Raw genomic sequence first — 23,617 nt, 5'->3', positions numbered from 1 at the left:
GAACCCATGCACGATGCTGGTCCGATCTCTGATCCAGTCTTGCCCACAGCTTGGAAGGAAGAGGGTCCTGCAGATGATACTGAAGGCTCTGCAACTGTGATATAGCCAGAGACGGCCGTTGTGCATGTTTTCGTTTATTTTTTTTTTCTGCTAGTGCTCCTGTCCTCTTTTAAAATCTCAGAGTCTTCCCAAAGATCCTCCTCCCCTGGGCTATTCTCAAGTCCGCACTTTGCTCCTCCTCCCTCTCCCTCCTCCCCTCCATACGCCCATCCATTCTCACGACATCCTCACGACATCCGCAATGACTGGCGCTGTTCAACCTTCCGTGGCTGGCCCGGAGCTGGCTGTATCAGCTAACGCTGCGCCCAGTGCTGTAGTTACGCCTGTCTCTCCCCCCACTGCTGCTCCTACTGCTACGCAAAAGCCGGCGTTCAGCTCATACCCCCAGGCTCGCATTCCGCTAGTCGATCGCCATATTGACGAGTCGGCCGCTGTGCGCGTAGCTGTTATTGGCGCTGGGCTTTCTGGCATCTTGGCTGGAGCCCTGCTTCCGGCCAAGGTCCCGGGAATCAAGTTGACCATCTATGAAAAGAATACGGACGTGGTAAGTCTTGGGCGCACTGTCGTGCTCCATGTTTCTATCTACTAACCAGTCCCTTCTCTAGTCTGGCACATGGTTCGAAAACGTCTACCCTGGTGTCCGTTGCGACATCCCTTCTCATGTCTACCAGTCCACCTTTGAGCCCAATACCCAATGGAGCGACGAGTTCTCCTATGGTGCCGAGATCCGCGACTACTGGCAGGGTGTCGCTAAGAAATACAATGTCTACGATCTCGTCAAGCTCCAGCACCGTGTTGACGATCTGTTGTGGGACGAGAACACTTCAGTCTGGAAAGTCACTGTGACCAACCTCGCCACCAACACCACCGTGGTCGAGGAGGCCGACTTTGTCATCACCGCCCTGGGACGCTTCAACGCCTGGCGCCTGCCCAATATCCCCGGTCGCGATTCTTACCGCGGTCTGCTCCGCCATGCTTCCAACTGGGATCCGACATTCGACCCGGCTGGCAAGCGCGTTGCCGTCATTGGCAACGGTGCCAGTGGTATTCAGGTCGTCGCCAATCTGCAGCGCTCTGTTGCGCGCCTAGATCACTATGCGCGCAGCAAAACGTGGATCGCGTCTTCAGCAGCCGGCGATGTGCGCTCGTCGCTGCCCCAGCCATACAGCGAGGAGCAAAGAGCCAAGTTTGCAGCCGAGCCCGAGACATACCTTGCCTTCCGCAAGGAGATGGAGGACCGCTACTGGCGCAACCTGGACTCTTGGTTCAAGGGTACCCATGAAAGTAAGGATCTGGCGTCATCGTTTGTTGACGTCATGAAGCAACGCTTAGCTAAAAAGCCTGAGATGGCCGAGGCCCTCGTGCCCGACTTCTCGCCCAACTGCCGCAGACTCACCCCGGGCCCAGGCTACCTCGAGGCGTTGACCGAGGAAAACGTCGAGCTTATCCAGATCGGCATTAAGCGCTTCACAGAGACCGGCATTGAGACCACTGATGGCGTCTTGAGAGAAGTTGACGCCATCATCTGCGCTACCGGCGCCAACGTCGACATGGTTCCTCCCTTCCGCATCCACGCGCGCGGCCGCAACCTGGCCGACCTATGGAGCCGCGAAGGCGACCACGGCTTCCCCTACACATACCTCGGCCTCGCGACGCCCGGCTTCCCTAACTTGTTTTTCCTCCAGGGCCCCCACGGCACAGGCTCGGCCGGAACAGTCCCGCATGCCGCCGAGACACAAATCACGTACATGGCCAAGGCGCTGCGCAAGGCGTCGCGCGAGGGCATCCGCACCATGGCGCCCACCAAGCAGGCAGCCGACGACTTTGTCGACTACAGCGACGCCTTCTTCAACACCACCGTGCTGGCCGAGAACTGCTCGTCGTGGTACAACGGCGGTCTGCCCGGCGCGCGCATCCACGGCCTCTGGCCCGGCACTGCCTGGCACTTGACTCTGGCGCGCCAAAGCCCCCGCTGGGAAGACTGGCAGTACGAGTACCGCGGGCCTCAGGGCAACCGCTTTGCCTGGTTCTTTGGCAACGGAAAGACGCGCAAGGAATACGATGAGACCAGCGACTGCACCACGTATCTTCAGGCGGGCCCTGCAGACTTGCGCCGTGTACACGAAGACTGGTGGGAGTAGTCTGTTGTGGGTTTGTAGTTAGGGTTAACATGGTACACAGCACTTCTTGTCTTGCTAGTTAATCTGGCGAAAAATGACGAAAAAATTGCATCATCACAACTATCACGTCACGCATGGCGTCATTATTATCTCTTAGCCAGCGTCTATTCAAATGCATTCACACCGCTCCTTAGAATCAAAATAGATCAAATTTCATGCCGTCAGATAGCTATTGGATCAGATCTGCCACACACAAGAGAGCCCTGTATAACCCTAGATCACTTACAGGGTCTCAATAGCCTTCATCAGCGTATTAAGACCTCGCTTGCCAACCTCGCTGTTGTCCCGAAGAATAGACCCCACGTCGCTTAGAATACCAAGCGGGATGTAGCAGCCCGTCTTAGCCTTATCTAGACTCTCTTTGAGACGACTAGTATGTTCCCACTCACGTGCCGCCACTTCGGCTCTCTCGATGACGCGATCCGGAATCCCGCACATGGCCGCGCAATGCATACCAAAGGACCCCTCGGCCACACCGTCTTCCAGTTTATACAAGAAGGTTACACGGCGCTCGCCCTCGTCAACGTGAATCTGCATGCGCTTGGCGCGGATCTCAGGATGATGCTCGAACTCGGTTGCCAGCGAGTGGTAGTGGGTTGCAAAGAAGCCGACACAGCCGACATGGCTGGCCACATGGTGGAGCACGGCCTGTGCCACAGCCACGCCGTCGTATGAGCTGGTGCCCCGGCCAAGCTCGTCCAGAATAACTAGCGAACGAGGCGTGGCCTCGGCAAGAATCTTTTTTGTCTCGGACAGCTCGACAAAGAAGGTCGACTGGGCTGCAAAGATGTTGTCGTTGGCGCCCAGGCGCGACATGATGCGGTCAACAGGCGTCAGGCGCGCAGAGACGGCGGGAACGAAGCAGCCAATTTGGGCCATGATCACAGCCGTGCATGACATGCGCAGGACCGTTGACTTTCCGGCTGCATTGGCACCCGTGAGTAGACTGATGTTGGCGGAGTTGCCACCAAGCGAAATATCGTTGGGGATGAAGTCGTCGACCATGTTGCTCATGCAAGGATGACGCAGCTCAGAGAACTCTATGATGCTGCGTTCCTCGTCGACAAAAACGGGCCGACAGCTGGGCGAGCCAAGCGATGCCGACGACTTGGCAAGACTGACCAGGCAGTCGAGCTGTGAAATGATGCGGATAGCCAGTAGCCAAGTGTCGTGGTCAACATCGAAGCGCTGGAAGAGCCGTGTGGCAGTCTTCTTCAGAATTTGGGAGTGTGTTTCTTCAGCCTCTTGAAGCTCACGAACTAGCTTAGTAAGATCAGAAAAGTAATAACGCTTGACCGAGGAAGTAGAGGACATTTGCTGCCATGTGCCCGGCACCTTGATGCTCTTGGGGACTTCTAGCTGGTAAATTTCTTTGCCGACGTCGGTATACTTGATGCTCTTGCTCTTCAGCTGCACCTTCTTTTCATCAAGTAGAGCATGGAGACTCTTCTTGATTGTGGCAATGTTGGCAACACTCTCGTCGAAATCTTCCTCAATGCCTGGCTCAGGGATCAACTTCTTCTCATCACGCGCTTTTCGCATATCTATGGCTGTCTTCCAATAGTCGAGAGGCTCAACCAAATTTGGCATCGAAGTAACCAACTTGTAGAAAAGGCCCTGGCCAATTTTTGTCAGGTCAATGAGACTCATGGCATACTCGATTTGCCCAAATCCATCAAGGACCTTGACGAAATCCTCGGGTCTGCAAGCACCGGCGTGGATGCGGGAAATCAGCCGTTCAAGATCTGGTAGTTTGGTCATCTGCGCTGTAAACTGATCCCGTATAGAGCGCTCGGAGTTGAGCATTTCGACAGCGTCTAGACGTTCGTTAATTCGGTCGATGTTGCACAGCGGATGGCATACCCACTGGCGGAACAAGCGCTTGCCAAAGGGTGTAACACAATGGTTCAGTAAGTTAAACAGCGTGCCCTCAATGCCACCCGTCGACGTGTTGGAGAACACCTCCAGGTTGATAAGTGTCTGACCGTCCAGAATCAACGTCCCGTTCTTTTGAATCGGGCTGTACCACGAGAAATTGCCTTGTGAAATAAGTGATGATTCCATCTTGAGCGTTCGTAGATAATGAACCAGGCCACCTAGAGCAGACATTAAGTTGTCCTTATTCTTGTGTTTTTCCAATGTCTCGGGCCAATTGTCCTCCCCTTGACCATCGTCTCCGCTGGTGAAGTATCCGCCACATTTGAGTTCGCGGCGTGTAGTCTCAGCATCCCAGAAATCGGTACCTGACTTTTTATAGTTCCACAATGTCGATGGAGCTGTGTTATTCTTAAGAATTCGTAGCGCCTTGGTCGAGATATGTCCCTTTTCCAAAATCAGCTCTCGTGGATTAACTTGGGCCACAAATGTTTCGAACTTGGTAAGGTCGATATCATCCTCGAACTCGGCAATATGGAACGACCCGGTAGCGGCATCGACAAATGCTAAGCCGAATACCGGCAGGTTATCCATCATGGTCTCTTTGACGGACACACAGTACGTTGCCATGTCGTCTTGTAACATGTCTCCGTCTACCAGCGTGCCAGCTGTCAACACACTGTGCAGTTCACGACGGATGATTTTGTCGGCCTTTTTGTTTTTGGGTGTATCAGTGCCTCGCTCACGCATCTCCTTGCCTAAGGCTGACTCCATCTGGTCCACACGTGCCACTTTGTAGCCCTTGGCCACGAACTGGTTGACCCATGTGACTAGCGATGCCTCAGGGACACCGACCATGCGCATGTTCACACGATCAGTCAACTTCAAATCGAACATTTGGTGGCCAATGGTGGCGTCGTTTTCGTACAACTCGTAGAACTTGCCCTTCTTGAAGAAGACCACAGTGTCCCAGAGCTTTTGCTTGATCTCCCAGTACTGCTTTTCAAATGGAGAAAACTTGTTCCATGCTGCCGGTGGGACAAAAATCGTCGATGGGTCATACTCGGGGTGTCCTGGTGGCTTTCTATTCATATCCAGGATCTGGGCTAGCCAGGGGTAGCGGTCTTCAGGCTCACTTTTATAAGCCTTTTCTTTACCACGACCCCCGGCTTTCTTGACTGGTGGTTTAGATACGGGAGTGTCCCCAATGTCGTCGGGATCGAAACTCCATTTGATGCAAGAAGATCCTGGCATCTCATCAAGATCCAGGTTCTCCATTTTAGCATCTACTTCGTCGTCCTCAGGCTCTTCCTGCGTAGGGCTGAGCTCCCGCTTTGCGCGTTTTGGGGCAGTCGCCCTCGATTGGGCACGCTTGCGCTTCTTGGCAGAAGATCGAGCCGGGACATCGGAGTCAGAGTCGTCTACTATGAAGTCGTCCATTTCTTCTGCAATTGTGTTAGCTCTGAACGGGTACGAAGCGAATTATCTTGGTCTACATACCGTCTTCGTTCATGTCGGCATCCGCGGCGCCTTTTGCGTCGAAGTCTTCATCGTCCTCATCCACAACCCGTCGAGAAGTTGACCGCCGACCAGTAGCCTTATTTATTCTTTCAAAGGGGTCATCGTCCTCGTCCGAGGATTCGGCATAGTTGACGGCTCTCTTGGTCTGTCGCAATGTTAGATATTGGTTTCAAAGGGTATGTTGAGGGGTACGAGGGACTAACCTTGCGAGTGGGACTGCTACTCATGAAGGAGGTCGTGGGCTATTTCAGTTAGTAAATTATACCGTGAGATCACATCAAGCATATTTCAATGAGACAATTCCAATCATTACGGTACCTTTTTCCGAACAGATAGATTTTCAGTGTCTATCGTCTCGATCTTGCGCAATGGCGAAGACTCCATTGCTGCTTGCTTGCTGAGCCGGGGGAGCGACGGCAACGTGTTGGATTTGCTTGTCGACTCCTTCAAACAGGCCGTTGAAGAAGACTTGGATTTTTCGGTTGGTGTGGGGGAGGCGTCAGCTCCGCGATTGGAAGTGGTGGGACCGCCATTTGGGGTGGAGGCCGCTGACCTTTTGCCGAAGAAACTCATAATATTACTTTGTTTGCCGCCCGTGGCAGAGCCGGTCTTCTTGGCCGAAGCGCTAGATGCCTTGACCGGCGTCTTGGCGGGCGTTTTCATGACGGAGGACATTGTAGATGGCCGACGGGTGTAGCACGGTGAATCCGGTTGTGGTCAGGAGGAGCCGGCAAGGTGGTTCGCGTGTCCGTGTGTCAAGCTGAGCAGCAATCCAAACAAACTAGTGTCCGGAATTAGACTGACATGTGCTAGAAAGTATGTCACGAAGCAACGATGCTAGATTCTCGTATTCACGACGTTGGGGATGGAGGTTTTATTTGGCGATAAGAGAAGAGGAGGGCACTGAAAATTTTGACTTAATCTTTCTCCTTGATGCCAAGTTGACTGTTTGAAATCAGCGGCGCACTTCGTTGGCAATTGCTTGACTGGCGGATGCAACCTTGCTTTTGCTCGTCAGACTAGCAGCTTGGTTGCCTGGCAAAGGAGCAAAGAAGGAGCACAACGCGCTTCATAAGTGGGTCTGTTTCTGGGACGCGTTAATTGTTAACTGGTGTGATTATGTCAGCGTCAAGTTTGACAGGGCCGCCAGCTGGCAAAGCCGACATGCAGCTTTGGATATTTCTATAACTAGTTGTCCTATTAGAGAAAATAAGAAAGAAAGAAAATTTTATAGGGAGGGCGAATAAATTAGTAAATCGTTACCCTTTTTCTATCTGCTCCTCTTCTCTTCTATGTCCGAAGCCTTGCCTTTTATTCCCATGTCGTGAGATGTTGTGGGTCCTCATGGCACGTGATCAATTGTCACGTGTTACCCTTGTACCCTTACCTCAACTCAACAGAAAAAGAGAAGAAAAAAGAAAGTGTAGGAAGTGGTTGTTCAGATGAGCATGTAGTACAGAGGCGATGTGGGGCATTCAATCTACGATTCACATAACTACAATAATCACACAACTAAGTACTCAACAATATATAGGTATAGGTATGTATTCGACAACGACTCAAGAGTCTTCAAGCTAGCTAAGGAAGTATATGTGCAGGGAAGGTAGGTGTGAAGTTTATCAGGTTGCAGCCAAGGCCACGCTCGGATGCATCAGTTTCAAACTGCGGGTACAGCGGTAAAGCTGTTTAAATCAGGCCGTAGATGACGGACAGCTGGTCGATCTCGTCGCCGTTCTGGCCAGCGAAACCGACAATCTGGAAGCCGGAGGGCGCAGTGAAAGTGGTGCAGGTGGGAGTGGTCTTGCCAACCTCACGGAACCTGTTCTTGGTGGTACCGGCCTTGATGTAGAAGACGCGGGTCTTGCCGTCTCTCTCGGCCTGGCACAGCTGAGCTTGGGTCCAGTACTCATCGGCGGCCAGGTCAAGGGTGACGAGATCGCCGCCGTTGCCACCGTGGGTGAAGGTGGTGCCTTCAGACAGGGTTATGCTGACTCTGTCGAGGCGCTTGTTTCCAGAGAAAGCCAGACGGGTGGCCTTGGGGCGGTTGGTCATGACAGCGATGGTGGGGGCATCGTTGAACCAGGCCTCGCCGTAAGGGCCACCGAAGAGGTCAGACTGGCGAAGAGTCTCGCACTGAGACCAGGTCAGGTTGACCTGGACAGGGTCGTGGTCGGTAAGAATGTTGCCATCATGCTGGAGAAACTTCTTGCCGACGTATTCGAAGGTAGAAGCAGTGATCTTGGCAGTGTCAGAGCTGCGGGAGAAGACCTTGTTGGTGTTCTCGCACAGGCTGGTGTCGGAGGGGTTCTTGCAAGCGACATCAGCAGCGGTATCGCCCTTGCGAACAAGTTCGTACCAGGCGTCAACAAGGCTGTTCTGCTCAACAAAGGTGGAGAGGCCATCCTGGGAAGAGGGGTAGCGGGCGTTAGTGTCACCAAAGACGACGACGTTGTTTCCGTACGACCACTTCTTCATGTAGTCGGTGAGCTGGGCAAAGTTGGCGGCACGGACAGACATGTCCTCATCCGCGACACCGACATCGGTGTTCAGGTTGTACATGTCAACGTGAACACCCTCGGCGACGCGGACGCGCATGAAAGTGAAGCCCTTCTCCAGAGAGCAGTCATCGCCTCCGGCGTTGGAGCACTTCTCCCACTTGATACGACGGAAGTCGATGTAGGGGATGTTGGAAAGGGTGTTGAGACCGGATCCAGAGTCGGCGTTGCTGCTGGTAGGAGTGCGGTAAAGGTGACCATCAGTCTTGTAGATGGAGTCGTGGAAAGCGTAGTCCTAGAGTAATTTGTGTTAGCAAGTGACATGTCAAGACAAAAGCCATGGTGGGGTTCGAATGGGGGACCAACCTCCTGGATGTTGATGACATCATAGGAGTACTGGGCGAAGTACGAGCCAATGGCCTCGGCGTTGGCGTTGCCATCACCAGAAACGCCGTTGTTCTGCAGACCGGCGGGAAGGCCGGCAACGTTCATGGTGAGAACGCTGAAGATGCCCGAAGCGGCGTTGACAAGTGTGGGCGCATTGAGAGCGGCAAAGGTGGCGAAGGTGTTGTACTTCATTGTGATGGAAGTTGTGGTTGGTGAAGAAATAAGTATAACTGTTTAAATAGATTCAGGGAGAACGGTAGGTGCTAAATCGCAGGTAGAAGCAGTGAGATGTTTCGTATTACGAAATAGATGCAATAAAGTAATGAGTGAATGAGTGAATGAATGCAAAGAATGAAAAAGAGAGTATGTACTGTCGAGAACGGCAGAATGCAAAAGGGAAGAAGAGGGTGAGGAGGGTGGTGAGGGTGGAGAGAAAGAGAAAGAAGATGGACATAGAGACGAGGCCAGAGACGACCTTATATAGTGAAGATCACGATGAGGTTGAGTAGCATCTCGCCCCTCCTTGGGCAAAGCCTCCTGAGACCAAGTGCCACACAATACAAGGCCTTGTGTCATCCGACCGTATCCATCCACACTTGTTCTCCGTGGCTTCAAGGGCTCCAGTTGCCAATTCCTCACAGCGTAGCACTGCCTTGACGAAAGCTTCTATTCTTAGGTTTCAAGCTTGCCTCTCCAGTCCCCTCGTGGCTTTGACCCCAAGCATACGCAAGCAAGCAGATCTGGGGACATGGAGTTTTAGATCCGACAGTCAACAGACCTGGCGAGGCTCGACAGCTAGCACCCTGAGAACATGAGATTCTTTAGATTAGGTTCGATGCATAGCTTCCATTCCTCCGCAGAAAAAGGTTAGTTCCCGACATAGGAAGGATTCGCCCATCTATCACCATGACGGAGATTTACAAAGGTCAAGCTTGGATAGCACAACCACAATCCGGCGGGTTATACGGCTAGCTTCAGGGGCTTGTGCGGCACATGTAACAGATGCGACTGCAACCCTACATCAGTGAGTTGTATGCGCAGGATATTATGCTTGTACAATAGTTATATGCATACAAACATGACTGATCAACCAACTAGTTAACTACCTGCACTTAGGATGGCTAGTTGATCATGCTATTTGTACTACAAAGGCCAGAGCGGAAACCTCATACCCGGGCAGAGTTGAAGCCCTGAGAGCACCGGCCAGCTAACAACTGAGAATCAGTCAAATCTGTAACAAAAGGTTGCTATTTTGGGGTATATATAGATCAGGGTTCTGCTCCCTGCGGCGAGCCGAGAGATTTTGGTGAAAATGAGAGGACATCTGCAGCTACTAACACCACTGCATCGGCGGGACGGGAGCGGGAAAACAGGTAGCATCGGTAATTAATGCCATATATTTTTGCTTGCTCGCATTCAGATACCGATGCAGAGAGGCTCGTGTGTAACGATCCTGAGAACGGCTGATGGCTCAGGGCTTCATGGATTTAAGGAGGACCCGTACATAGTGATCGAAGCGGGCGAACCACCCTTGCGCCAAAGTTGGCGTACTTGACCTCGATTGCATATTCAGAATCCCCTTTTCTGTTGCTGAAACTGGAAACTCGCATGTTTACCAATGTGTTTGCTCTCGGCCTCTAGATATATTTGCTACAAATAGCTTGGCATTTTCCTAATTCCGTCCTCAGTGACGACATCTCGACAGGAGGCTAGGTCTAGGGTTATAGATGTAGTAGGCGTAGGAGTGCGATCGTAACCCTACCCTCATCAAGCGATCGCTGTCACAACAAGTTGATGGAAGTGTTCAGACGACACCCAGACGATGATTATATATAACAAGGCTCTACGCCGGGTCGAGCCCAAGGATGACCGTTGTTGGCATAGTATGAGAGCATGTGCTTGATGCATACTTTGACAGCTGTGTGTGATACTGAGCTTTGCTTTTAAACTTGTAGCCCGATTGGACTTGTAATACTGTCACGTGCAAATGAACCCTGATACCCATCCAACCCTACTGCTCTCATGTTGCTCCGGCAACGGCTCCCTCTGCAAAACTTGATCCGCCTTCACAAAAGACCAGCTTTCCTGACCAAAGCAACGAGTCCCTTGCATGAAAAACAGCTATGCTGAGGGGAACACGGACGTTTTCACAAGAGAACAACTGAGGCTGATTTTCTTTGGCATTTTTTTGGTGGAAAATTTGTTAGAATTCAGCATTCAAAGGTTTGTAGCCCGCTGTTCCTCGAAGTGATGATTGATTGAATACGGCGTGAAAAACCACTACAAAATATCACGAACCACAAAGGAAAGAAAAAAGACACATATTTTCCTCGAAAATTCTCCCTTTTTCTCCACTGCATTGACAGCCTTATTGTGGTGTGGATAACAAAGCCACAATCTAATCTGAGCACAAGCAGCCAATACAAGCTTGCCTTGCTCATTTTGACACAACAAAAATCAACAACAACACAAAACGCCATCTTGGCTTGCACTGTTGGCCTCTTGTTGCGTGTGTCCCGGACTCTACGGAGCGCGCCCTTGTGATCCCGCGGCATTAAAAGTTGGCTTCTTTGTGCCTTGTCTGCAAGCTTTGCCTTCCGTTTCCATCTCCGTCAGCGGCCTTCCCTCTTGGAAATGCCCGAACGAGTACCGCTCCCATCGTCCGCCTCCGCCCGACACTATCCCAGCTCCACCGCCTCCGGCCCCGCTTCTGCCTCCGCCAAGCTCGGCCTTGTAGACCCCAACAACCACGACGCTCTGCTGCCACGCGACGCAAATGCCCAGCGGATGCCTCAACCAGCCGCTGCCGATCCGCCGCCCAAGGCTAGACAACATGGCTTGAAGCCGAGTGCTAACAAGGAACACCCGCCGCCGCCCCCACCGCAGGTGCTGGAGCCGCCGTCGACTGGGAGCCCCGATGGCCTGGTGTACCAGGTGGGTAAGATGCTTGGCAAGGGCGGCTTTGCTCTGTGCTATGTTGGACACCAGATGGACACCAAGCAGCGCTATGCTCTCAAAGTTGTCCGCAGCAAAATGCCGCCCAAGATGGAGCAAAAGGTATGAGATATATCTCCAATTAGCGATTAGCCCGCCCAGAATCATCATGCTGACCCGGTTATATTCTTTGTTGCCCCCCTCGACAGTTCCAGACCGAGCTGCAGATCCACTCGAAAATGAAGCACAAGAACATCGTCAACTTCCTGCGCGCCTTTGCTTTTGAGAACAGCACCTACCTAGTCCTCGAGCTATGCTCCAACGGCTCCCTGATGGACATGGTGCGGCGCCGCAAGGGCCTCACCGAACCGGAAGTTCGTTTCTACTCGGTCCAGATCTCGGGAGCTATCAAGTATATGCACACCAAGGGAATCATTCACCGTGACTTGAAAATGGGAAACATCTTCCTTGACTCTCGCATGAACGCCAAGATTGGAGACTTTGGATTGGCTGCTCTTGTGGTGACCGGCACTGATATGCACACCATTCGTCGAACGACCCTTTGCGGTACACCCAACTACATTGCGCCCGAGATCCTGGAAAAGGGCAAGAAGGGTCACGATCACATGGTTGACATATGGAGTCTGGGTATCATCATGTAGGATCCCTTTGCTTGCGATCTGCTTCTGAAATTAAACTAAACTAACCAACCCTCTTGCTATTAGGTTTGCTATGCTTACTTCTAAACCACCCTTCCAGTCGGCCACTACAGACGAGATCTATCGCCGAGCTCGCGAGCGCGACTACGAATGGCCAACCCATGAGAATGGTGGCAAGGAGATCAGTATTGAAGCCCAGGATGTCGTCGCTACTATGCTTACAGATGCCGACCTTCGTCCGGAACCTGACACGATTGTTGCCCACCCCTTTTTCCGCGCTGGGTACATGCCTCTGTCTAGCGAGATAACCACCCGATTCAGAGAGCTACCTCCCGAGGCGCCAGAGTTTTACATTCGAGAAATGAACATTGCCCAACAGCAACAGGCTATTGATAACTTCCAAGTACTTAGTGCCGAGTGCTCAGTAGGTTCCTGGAACAACCCGCAACAACCACCCACCAAAGCCAATCGCGTCGTGCAAGTATGGAAGGAAATGGCTGCCGAGGAAAAGGCCGGTCTGACTCCCATGATTCCCTTGGCGGAAGACGTAGTCTATCGTCCCTTTGAAGAGTGGCAGAGGGAGCAGCGAAGCGCAGAACGCGCTGCCCAGAGAGCCGCCGAGAGACGTGGAAACACGCCTGTGGCAAGCGGCCGGAATGGGCTGCTTCGCCAGCCCCCCCAGAGTTTCGCTGCCCAGCAGCGGGCCATTAACAAGCCCGCTGCAGGGGCAGCAGCGACTACATTCACATCAGCGTCATCAACAGTGGGTATGCCACCTACTACGTCATTCACCACTGTTCAGAGTACTGCAGCTGCTATGGTCGCTGCCTCTGATGTGGAACCACAGGCCGTAGCTGAGGTTCCTGCCACGTCTAGATCCAGACATGTGCGTGAGAATTCAGGTGCCACTACTGGGTCAACGTCTTCATCCTCATCGCGATCCAGAGAACTCCGTGAGACTAGAGAAACTCGGGAGACCTATGAATCACGTGAGAAAACGGCCACATCATCATCATCGTCTTCCTCTCGCCCAAGACGCCGAGGTGTTACTAGCTCTAGATCGGCTACTTCTACCGGCTCAAGCTCTACATCTACTTCGTCGGCAATGTCTTCCTCAACAACGCCCTCTCTCTTTAGTCCTGGCGAACGGCCAATGCCTGTACTAGATTCAGAGCCCGACTGCGTCCTGGCCCGTCTAGAACGCCTACAAACAGAGCTTGAACGTGCTCTAAACGCCCGTACTATGGCTATCCTCACATCCAAAACGGCCGTTGCACCCCCAACACCCCAGATTGTTGTGAAATGGGTCGACTACACTAATAAGTTTGGTCTTGGCTACATTCTCAACAACGGCAGCGTGGGCTGCGTACTTCGCGCCATCCCGACGACGACCTCTCTCGATGCTAACGGCGAGACTGCAATGCTACCACCGGCTTGTATGATGATCCCCGAAGCTGAACAGCACATGTTGCGGCGGAACGACTTGTCCTACACCGATAGACTACAGCACGTTCCCATGACCGAGCCAATTCACTTGGTAGAAAACCACGGCGAGATGGGGTTGACACGACTAGCTATTGACCCTAGAACTTTCCGTGTTGCCGTCGTCGATGGTGTACCTAGCAAGCTTGAGCCTGGAAGAGACGTCTACCACCACCGCAAGCGCGAACGCATCATCCTCTGGCGCAAATTTGCTAACTACATGATCACCTACGGTCGTGACGATGTACCTGCATACACCGGCCAGACGCAGGATCCTGACAACACAGACGACATGCTTGCCGAGGCCCTCTCGGTCAAGCTCTCCCTTGGAAACCCGCACTCAACGACGCCAGCGCCCGCCCCGGCAGACTTGGTCATCTTCTACCAGCGGTTTGGCGATGTCGGCTGCTGGATGTTTGGCGATGGCCACCTGCAGTTCAACTTCCCCGACCACACCAAGATTGTGCTCGACGCCACAGGCACATGGTGCCACTTTTGGCACCTGCCCCAGCGCGCAGCCGAGAAGCTCCGCGAGACGGGCCAGATGGACGAAGAAGCCCTTGACGAGCGCAGCATGCTCTCGTACCCGCTGCAGACGCTGCTCAACTTTTCCAAGTCGCCCTCCTCGCGACGCGCCCCGGCATCATCTGCCTCGTCATCGTCATCCGTCTCGTCAGCCTCGTCCAGCACGCGGCGCCGGCCCGAAATCCCCGTCGAGCTCCAGGGCATCCCGGAAGCCAACGACCTGCGGCGCAAGATTGAATTTATCAAGAACATTGTCCGCGAGTGGGTCGCCAACGGCGGGCTCGGCAACAGCTCGTTTGACCGCCAGGACCGCCTGCGCTGGCTGGGCGCGCGTGAGATCAACCAGCAGGGCACGCTGCTCAAGCACGTCTGGGTCACGGTCGGCGCGCGCAACGGCGATCGCCGGGTCATGACTTTTGTGGACCCGCGGCGGCCGGATGAGATTGGCGAGGACATTGACGAGGAGCGGCGTAAGCGATAAAAGCGTCTGCAAGATATACACTAGAGACTAAGACGCTCCCTGCCGTGAAGGGTAGAAGGGAAGGGGCACTTGCGGGGGGAGGGGATTAATGGACAGATTCAGACGCAACTGGTACTTGGTAGAAAGGTAAACAATTGGTTTCTAGGGGCAGGTGGGTTTTTTGTTTCTTTTTTTTCCTTCTTTCTTCCATCATTTTTCGTGCTTTTTTTTATAATTCAATTACGAAGCTATCTTGTGGCAAGACGGCCCGTATTTTTTCCTTTTCCATTTATCTTGAGAGTCCCTCCCGCGAAAAAAAACTTTCGTGGTTTCTAACGTGAACACGATACGAGTGACGTCACCAAACATCATAAAATCTGACCAACATAGTAATAAAAAGTAAACAATGAAACAAAACAAAAAGAAAAAAAACAAAGTATCTTCATCTGACTGATCTGAGGCAAGACAAATTAAGACGGGGGCTCGTTTTCTCAATTGCTTCCTCGATAAGTCTTCCTCCATGCGCCAGAACACATGAAGACAGGACAAGGTTAGAAAATAAAGAGGGAAAAAGGAATAACAGGTAATAACGGGAAACAGAGACAGAACAAATCATGTCCCAGTCATGCCATGCAGAATAAAGAATATAAGGTATAAAAAAAGGGAACAAAGAAAAACAAGGAGAAAGATGCGAGGAAGGAGACCATACCTGGTGGTATTAAGTAGGGCTGGAGGCATTGGGATTTTGCGTCTTCCCCGGTTTTGACTACACCACAAGCACGCCTGCTACATAACAACGCACTCACCGTCCTTCTTGGAGCCCGCGCCACCCTTCTTCAGCTTTCCGTTAGAACCACGAGCCGGGGCAACCTCCATCGGCTTGCCGCCCCGAATAGCGGCATCAATGGTGGTGATGCGGACCTTGGCGCGTTCATCGCCCTTTTCAGCCGCCTTGACGTACCATACATTTGCCTCTAGAATATCGCGGTGGCAACCAATACCCATCTCGGTGAAATAACCGATAGCATACTCGGCTTTGGTGTATCCTGTAAAAAGAATAATCAGTAAACTTCCCATGCATATGCAAGGTGGCAAGCAACACTTACCAAGGTCTGCTGCCCGTTTCGCCCACTCATACGCTTCCTCCTCGTCCTTTTCGAGAACCGGTTCTGCACCAACCATATACCACGCACACAATCCCATCATGGCTGCAGCGTTGCCCTTTTCGGCGGCATCGGTATAGAAGTGGACGCTGAGGGCGGGATTCCGTGGGCAGTTAAGCTTGCCATGCTCGTAGGCATCACCCATACGAAAACTGGCGTCTGCATTGCCTAGTTCCGCAGCTTGTGTGAACAACTCGGCAGCGTAGCTCTCGTCTTGGAAAATATCCTCTCCATCTCCCTTTTCATACATGCAACCAAGGATGTATGGTGCAGCGGGGTAAATGGTGTCTGCCATCTCGGCCGCAAGCTTCAGCCACTTGATACCCTCCTTGTACTTGCGCTCCCCGAGGTCACCGGACAGGCAAGACACGCCCAGACGCGTCATGGCTCCAGGATGTTTCTTGGTAGCTCCAACACGCAAGAAATTTAGAGCCTTGACGGGGTCCTTGCGAGTTCCCCAGCCATATTCGTAGCAAAGGGCGGCACGGTAGGCACTTTCAGCGTGACCGTGCTTGGCAGCCATAGCAAAGAGCGGGAAAGCCTGGCTGTAGTCCTCCTTACCCTTACTAAAGAGGCCAGAAGCATAGCCGTCAGCGAGATAGTATTGAGCAAATGGGTATCCTGAACTAGCCAGTCTCTGCAGGATGCTCTTCGCTTCCCGAATTAGCTCGTGCGGTGCAGACTTTTCGGCAGGCGTGGCTTCGCCTCCAGCCTCTGCCTGAGCAAGGGCCTGCTCTTGGGCAGAAGATATTAGGAAGACGGCAAAAGAATACTGGACAGACAAGTCATTGGTTTTCTTGATGTTGCTACGGTACATTTCCAGAGTCTTTTCGCTTCCGAGTAGCGAAGCATTGTTGCCGACAGAGTGCTTGAGGTGTGAATTGTCAAAGGACATGGGGGCAGGTGCAGGTTGGGGATATGAGGTGTTTAGCATGTCGATGTAACTTTGTGGCCGAGTGTCTGGAGATCTACGCCCAGACGTGGAGGGGTTTCGCAGATGGGGAGAGTTTGTTCCGCCCATACCGGGAGAGCGACCTCTCTGCGGAAACTCGGAGTATATGGAATAGGCGGAAAGGGGGCGGCCAATGGACGAGCGCTGTTGCGGGTGCTGGATATTGGGACTCAGGTGCCGGCGGATGTCGTTGCCCTCGTTGAGGAGGTTTGGTGTAGACTGGCCTCGGCCATCGTGTCCGATTGGTACAGAAGCCACGCGGGTGGGATATGGGTTGTGATGGTACGCAAAACCGGCTACGGGCTCTACCTCTACCTCTTGAGAGCTGGCCGACGAGCCTTGGACAGAGCCTTCAGCGCCATCATTTTCGTTGGGCGCAGAGATGGAGATGGAGCTGGTGCTTGTCGCGGAAGACTGGGCGGAGATTTTAGGGTTGGCATTAGGGGCGGAAGATGCGGAGAGCCCGGTCGTAGTTGAAGACTCGTACGGCAATTGGGAAGAGGTCGAGTATAGAATCTCTGGGTTGTTTCGTAGACTGGGCGATGGGGGCTGTTGTGCGGAGGCCATGATATCCGGGGACGGCGTCGAGGGAGGCAGAAAGTAGGGGAGCGACGCTCTGGAGCGGGCGTTGGCTTCGAGATTCAGGGTGAAGGGCGAAGGAGAGAAGCTCTGCGCAATGATGTTGTGAGGATCTTCAAGGGAGCGATTATGCAGGTTGCCGTGGGTGGCGGCGTCGGAAGTGATGATATTAGGGGCGTTGGCTTCGGTGTCGGTATGGTGGGTGGTTATGGTGACAGCAGGCGAAAATGTGGCAGCGAGTATGGGGGACGATTGCAAGGGCGAGGCCTCTTCAATTTGTGCATTAGAGGGTTGCATAATGGGGCTAGTTTTTACATTGACGCGAATCGGGGATTTAGGTGCGTCTCTCAGCACAGGACCACTTCGTTTCCGCTTTTCGGACGGGGGTGCAGCAGCAGAAGAGAGCAACAGGCCTGGGACTCCTATTCTGAATCCTCTCTGGGGCGAGGCGCCATGTAGGTGGGCCGGGGCCTGGGACTGGGGTGCCGACGACGTTGTGTGGGGGACGCTGTCAGTGGGTGCCAGAGCGCTGTTACTGGAGGTTGTAGTGACGATTCGCGCCTGGAGGCTAGCCGGCGGTGGGTGTGATTTCACGAGCAGGGATGGGTGCTGGGGCTGGGGCTGAGCGTGTGCAGCACAAAGAGCGGTTCCAGATGCAGCTCTAATAGACAGCGAGCCCGCAGGCCGAGCAGAATCACCGGCAATGGATAATGGTAGTGGCCCGTCCGGAAACGGGAGATTGTTCTGGTGCGAGACCGATAACGCAGCGATGGCGTCGGCGGAGGAAGAGACCACTCCCGGCATTAGAGCGGAATGGACGGCGGAGAGGCGGAAAGTGGAGACCAGGGACAAAAGCCGTAGTTATTGCTGCTCCGGCGTGTTGTTTTTGTTGTGGTACTGGCGATGGCGTCAATGCATGAAGCGGCGTGGGCAAAGAGAAGGACAACAAAAAAGAACAGATGGCGGATTGGGGTGGTTGGTGAAGGGTGGTTGGCGGTGGATGCCTGACGCCTGATGAGAACTGGACACAACGGAAAGAACGAAAAGAACGCGCGCGCAAACAGCCGCCGGAAGGGAAGGTGCGCGGGAAGAGGTTTGGGTTGTTTCCCGTTCGCTAGTAGAGCCACGATATCATCAGCCTCCATCCTCTTCCTATTTCTAACAGGCGCGCCTTCCCACATATGTAGACACAACTAGTTGGCCAACATCAACAGCTAGCAAATGTAAACATCAATTCTTGGCTAGTCTGAGTCTGCCCTGCCAGCAACGCCAACCCAAGCCTCGACATGCCTTGTGCTCCGTTGTGCAAGGGAGACTCGAGCCTGTTCTTGCCATCGCGTTTCCCATTGCCATTGCAGTTGCCATCGTACCACTGGCCGCTCCCTGGATTCTCTTTGCTGCTCTCTTTCTCTCTCTCCCACCGAGACTTGTTCTTGTGTCCATGTAACATCATTCTTCTAGAGTCCGCCAAAGAATGAAACAAACATGACAAGGGACCTCGTATCCCACTAGCCGCTTCCTTTTTGCTCCTTTACTTTCTTTTTTTGTCCGATTTTTCCCTCTGTTTTTGTCGCATGAACACAACCTTGATTGTGTAAGTCGACAAGGTGTTAGCCAGTCGATCATGGCTATAGTTAACTACCCAAGTCTCTATTCTACGTATGTGTGTATTCTGTCTCTGGAAAATACACCCAAATCTGCATTATTGCAGACCTGCATGTGACTCTGCACATCAGCTCCAGTCTATACATCTGCTACCTTCTTCAACCAGTTGCTCATGCCCCCCTTGCTGGTCGCCTCTCTCGGCTTCATCTCCTTTGCGGACCCCCGAAAAAAAAATCCTTAACTCCTTGCTCAACCCATCAAGGGACCATTACCTTTAGCCGAGCACACCAAGGCTCTTACAGGGCTCCTATTTGCCCGGCCATCGAGGCAAACGAAACAGAACAGATGGCAAGAAATCCAAACACCCTGGCAATCCAGACACTTAGTCGATGTTGATACACTATGGTACCACGCCAGGATCACGTGCATATGCACATGCATGCATACATATGTACATATACGTCTCTCCGCCCTGTGCGACATTCCCGCAGCCCACGCCAACCTTCAGACCCAGAGACCTTCCTGCTCTTCCACAAACATTCTACATACACAGAAAGGCCTAGACTGGCCGCCGGAACTCGCCGACATACGCCACGTGCATATGTGTGGCAATCTGCTTCGTCCACTTTGCTAGTTATGTCCTTTCTTGCCTGTAACTAACTACACGTCTACACAACTACATTGCTCGGAGACTCTCGCTTAAAGGGTCTTTTCTTGATTTTCTTCTTCTTTTTCACATGCCTGCCCTGATGATGAAGGCTTTCATTCACCTGTCTACTCGCGAGGGATATTTGGCATACAACAAAAGTGTATCCATATGCACAAGGAGCACCTTTTAGATTCCTCCTGAGTGCTCACAAAGCCCCCTCCCCAGCTATGTTGACGCCCATCATTCCAGTTTGGAATCCTCGTATTTATTCCCTCCCAACTGCCGAAAAAAAAAAAAAAGAAAAAAAGGAAAAAGATAACACCCCCAACCAACCCTTCAACTCCCGCGATAGGTTTTAAGGGAAAAAAAAAACCCCCCAGACATGGACCCAACCTAGGCCCGGCCCCGACCGGCACCAGTCCCGCTAACATAATCTCCCGAATCCAAAAAGCAAAGAAATATGGAGACACGGGGAATCGAACCCCGGACCTGATCCAAGCCGTAAATCTACCAAGTAGATTCAACCTTGCTAAGGATCCGTCATACCACTAGACCATGTCCCCTATTGATATTCGTACAAGCAGATATTTAGGGTTAAAAGAGACAAATGCCCTAGAACCCTTAGGTTCAGGGTCACCACGATGGGCGTGTCGAGAAAGAATAAAAATTAAATCAAATCAAATGGGCGTGTCGAGCGGAGGACTTTAAATTTCCCTTCAGTAACCAGTCCGGCGTCGTGTGATCTTAGTGATTTTGCTACACGTTAAATATAGTCAAGTCAAGGCAAGGCATACTCAGGAATGAGAGAGTCGACCACTGACCTAAACGATCCCTAGGACAAAAGTCGGTAGACTCTATATCTTTTTTGGGGCAGAAAGGTGGTGTCAGGAACACACCTCCAAAGCGTTCAAGACGTGGGGACATAGAATGGAGCCATTCCGCATGGCCAAGTTAGAGACTGTCGAGGCCTAGAGGTTCAAGGACTACAAAGCATATGGCCGACTTGATATTGGCACTTTAACGGCCGCAATGTATGGACACGGCAACTTTGCCATTCCCTGGCATCCATGGACGTGAGACTTGATCCCCATAGCACAAGCTGCATGAGCATGATGGAAAAAGAACTCACCAACAAGAGCCACTAGTAGGTAGCTGCTGGAGTAGATAAACAAGCAGTAACTAGTTATATTTGTAGATAACTCTCTCTTCACAGAAATCCGGCAGTGGCCAGGATAAACGCCGCCCAACAACCAACATCCTTCGTCTTGTTGCCTCTTTCATTTGAACCTTTCTTTGTTCTTGGTCAGGTCGTTGACGATCTTGTTTTGTGGCCCTACATCTCAAACACATCAATATTAAAACTAGTTATAATCAACCAAAAACACTAGCTAGCTGTTGAAAGAAAACCTAAAAAAATATCTCTCGAAATGCTCACCCCGTATTAATCTTTAAAAATCCACACTCCCACCGTTAAATCCATGCGTGAGAGGACCAACGAGACCCAGCTCCTGATGCCCACAAAGACTATAGAACCCCCCTCATTAATCGAGTCTCCTGGTAACTATTTTGTACCTTGGACACCATTACATCTATTTTCTTCTTGTAGTCAGGTGGTATATAGCAAAAGCTCTGCGATATTGAACCACAGGAGACTATTGCTACCGCACTGGGCTGATTAAAAGTTTGATCAGGACATTGTCCATAGTAAACGTAGTATGAGGCAACAGTAGAGTGTCCCGCAATGATGATGGGGGCCATTCCACAAAGATTAAGAAGGCAAAGAAACAGTAACACCCAAGATAGGAGAGCGGCGCGGCAGTGGTGCCATAAACAGGAAGAAAAAAAATTGGCCGTTTCCCTGATTCGGCGCCGTAGCCGGCTGGCCTATAAAACACAGCTGGTCTTTCCACGGCGGAACAGACAAGTTTATGACACAGAGCGCCAGCGTTGGCCCCAAGGGAAAAAAATGTAGCTTCGAAATGACCCGTATTAAGCAAGTACTTGTTTCTTTTTCTTCATCTGGATATGACGACCCCCAACTTGGCTTCGGATGTGGAGCGGTATGCGTTACTTTCACATATACTCATCCTTGACCCGACGGCCCTCGGCGACACGCCCATCTTGCATGCGGCCCTCGCCAATGGCACTGGTGTTGCGCTTGCGCCACGGGTAAGCACCGCGCTTCTCGGTTGTGGCAGATCGGCTCTTGCGGCTGGGAGCGGCGAAGAAGCTGGCGCTGAACAGTACCCAGGCTAGGGCCAGGGCGGCGAACCCAGCCCAGGCAAAGCCAAAGTTCCAGCGACCTAGGCGGGCATGACGGCCATTATCCTTGAAGCGATCGCGTGCTTGCACAAATGTGGCACTATACGGTTGCAGATTCGTATGTTAGTATCAAGCCGGGGCATGGCAATACAACATGTGGGTTCACTTACGTCATGAGCGACACCGCGAGGGCGTAGAAGAACAGGGCAACGGCGGTAGCAAAGGAAGCTAGAGCAGCGCCTAGCCGTCCACAGCAGGCCAGGATCGAAGTGAACAAGGCAACGGTCTCGAAGAACAGAGTCATCATGAAGAACACCCATCCGAAGCGCCACATGTACCAGAAGTGCGTCGATGTGGTGTGATTGCCATGGCTACCGCCAAGGCCACTGGGCACATTGGCAGCACGGCTGTCCCAGGCATAACCAAAGGGAAGGGCAGCATGAGCAGAACCACAGTCACGGTTGCCTTCACCGCAAATCCAAAAGTAGGTCCACTGGCTTGTTTGTCGGGCACCGGTGATGCCTGATGTATCGGCCTGTAGGAAATAGCTCTTGCCAAATGGACTGTGGTGTGTCAAGCCCGATAATATGACGAACCACAGGAACAAGAGGGACGTGGCTATCAGCACCATGCCCGCAAGCCCGAAAGGAATACCTGGGGAGTGTTAGCATAGTGGCAGGGCAAGAGGGGCAACAGAGAAAAGAGGAATAGGCGCTGGGCAGCTGCATACCCAACTTCATCGCGACAAGACGTGCGTGTATGTGTATGTGTGTATGTGTTTGGCGATATTAGACTGTTGAATTCAGGCCTTCTTCTATGTAGCAACAAGAAAAGACTTTATGAAGCCGCGTGATGTGAGCAGGGAGCGAAGTAAAAGAAAAGGCGGAAGAAAGATGGAGAGGCGTAAAGGCAATAACTGACTTTGCGTTGGCGGGGTCGGTGCTACTTAACCTTTTCACTCTCACCTTCCTATTCTCCTTCTGGACGTGTGGCAGCTGCAACGACAGCACTCCACATGCAGTAACGCAATCGGGCTATGGCTAGAGCTGATGGGTTCCAGCTCACAAAAGCAGCTGCCGGCTTATGGCGTGTCTCCAAGACCAGTTGCTTGCCCGTCCGGCATAAAGTGGAAAGAGCCCGATCCTATGACGCAAAAGGCACCAATCGTAGCACACGTTTCTTCCCAAACAGGCGAGCCAAGTAGAGCTAGGATAGAAGCAGCAGTGGTACATCGGTACATCGGTACTTAGGCCTGACGGGGTGGTGATCATAAGGGAGCAGCAAGTCAATGCAGTTTCTTGTTGTTCTCTTGCTTCAACTTAGTGAGCATTTGCTCTTCTTTTGACGCCGAGACACCTCAAGCTTAGTTTAAAGAAGCTATGTGGTTAGTTACGTCATAGCTAGTGTCGCTAGACAAGTCTAGAAGGACGGAAAAGAGAACCAGCAGCCGCTGCTCACTGACGCGTGAGCAGATGCAAGCTGGAGGGCCCACAAGTTTGCTGACAGGCCTAGCCGGTGATGTCAAACCCACACAACTAGCTATTAATGATTGCGCCCTTAGTACTCGTACATACATACATCTACATCCCAAGCGTACTACAGGCCGACTCTGGCTATGCCAGGTCCGGAGGGATGGGGCGAGCGTAAGAAGTCGCCAAGAGGGAGGCGCTTGCAACTAGTATGAAGAAAAGAAACCTGGAGACGAAGACGAAAAAAGTCTGCAACTTCTTGATAGTTACGCAGTTCCCAGGCGCCATTAGACATCCATTGATGATACCCGTGCTTATATCATGTAACCAGAGTCGTGCCCAACGTCATCTGACAGTGCA

General features: G+C 52.3%; 6 protein-coding genes across 6 annotated transcripts; 2 read left to right on the top strand and 4 right to left on the bottom strand.

Annotated features, from left to right (window-relative positions):
- Window positions 1–301: 301 nt before the first annotated feature.
- BROUX77_008087 (uncharacterized protein) lies at window positions 302–2,201 on the top strand (the record flags this gene model as incomplete). The annotated part of the gene is made up of 2 exons (XM_073753253.1): window positions 302–604; window positions 666–2,201. The coding sequence occupies 2 exons, from the start codon at window positions 302–304 to the stop codon at window positions 2,199–2,201; spliced, it is 1,839 nt and encodes a 612-aa protein (XP_073602380.1).
- A 261-nt stretch (window positions 2,202–2,462) lies between these two features.
- On the bottom strand, window positions 2,463–6,311 carry BROUX77_008086 (uncharacterized protein; the record flags this gene model as incomplete). The annotated part of the gene is made up of 4 exons (XM_073753252.1): window positions 2,463–5,560; window positions 5,616–5,781; window positions 5,840–5,878; window positions 5,955–6,311. 4 exons carry the CDS (start codon window positions 6,309–6,311, stop codon window positions 2,463–2,465), a joined length of 3,660 nt encoding a protein of 1,219 aa, XP_073602379.1.
- A 1,011-nt stretch (window positions 6,312–7,322) lies between these two features.
- Window positions 7,323–8,710, bottom strand: BROUX77_008085 (uncharacterized protein; the record flags this gene model as incomplete). The annotated part of the gene is made up of 2 exons (XM_073753250.1): window positions 7,323–8,426; window positions 8,498–8,710. 2 exons carry the CDS (start codon window positions 8,708–8,710, stop codon window positions 7,323–7,325), a joined length of 1,317 nt encoding a protein of 438 aa, XP_073602378.1.
- Window positions 8,711–11,152: 2,442 nt separating this feature from the next.
- On the top strand, window positions 11,153–14,599 carry BROUX77_008084 (uncharacterized protein; the record flags this gene model as incomplete). Its single annotated transcript, XM_073753249.1, has 3 exons — window positions 11,153–11,575; window positions 11,662–12,110; window positions 12,178–14,599. 3 exons carry the CDS (start codon window positions 11,153–11,155, stop codon window positions 14,597–14,599), a joined length of 3,294 nt encoding a protein of 1,097 aa, XP_073602377.1.
- A 765-nt stretch (window positions 14,600–15,364) lies between these two features.
- On the bottom strand, window positions 15,365–18,076 carry BROUX77_008083 (uncharacterized protein; the record flags this gene model as incomplete). Its single annotated transcript, XM_073753248.1, has 2 exons — window positions 15,365–15,624; window positions 15,685–18,076. The coding sequence occupies 2 exons, from the start codon at window positions 18,074–18,076 to the stop codon at window positions 15,365–15,367; spliced, it is 2,652 nt and encodes an 883-aa protein (XP_073602376.1).
- Window positions 18,077–21,599: 3,523 nt separating this feature from the next.
- Window positions 21,600–22,528, bottom strand: BROUX77_008082 (uncharacterized protein; the record flags this gene model as incomplete). Its single annotated transcript, XM_073753247.1, has 3 exons — window positions 21,600–21,888; window positions 21,959–22,442; window positions 22,519–22,528. The coding sequence occupies 3 exons, from the start codon at window positions 22,526–22,528 to the stop codon at window positions 21,600–21,602; spliced, it is 783 nt and encodes a 260-aa protein (XP_073602375.1).
- Window positions 22,529–23,617: the final 1,089 nt, after the last annotated feature.

Source organism: Berkeleyomyces rouxiae, assembly GCF_048999995.1.
Source record: "Berkeleyomyces rouxiae strain 22BRR77 chromosome Unknown BrBRR77_ptg000012l, whole genome shotgun sequence".
NCBI lineage: Eukaryota > Fungi > Ascomycota > Sordariomycetes > Microascales > Ceratocystidaceae > Berkeleyomyces > Berkeleyomyces rouxiae.
This window is presented reverse-complemented; position numbering and strand designations above follow the sequence as displayed.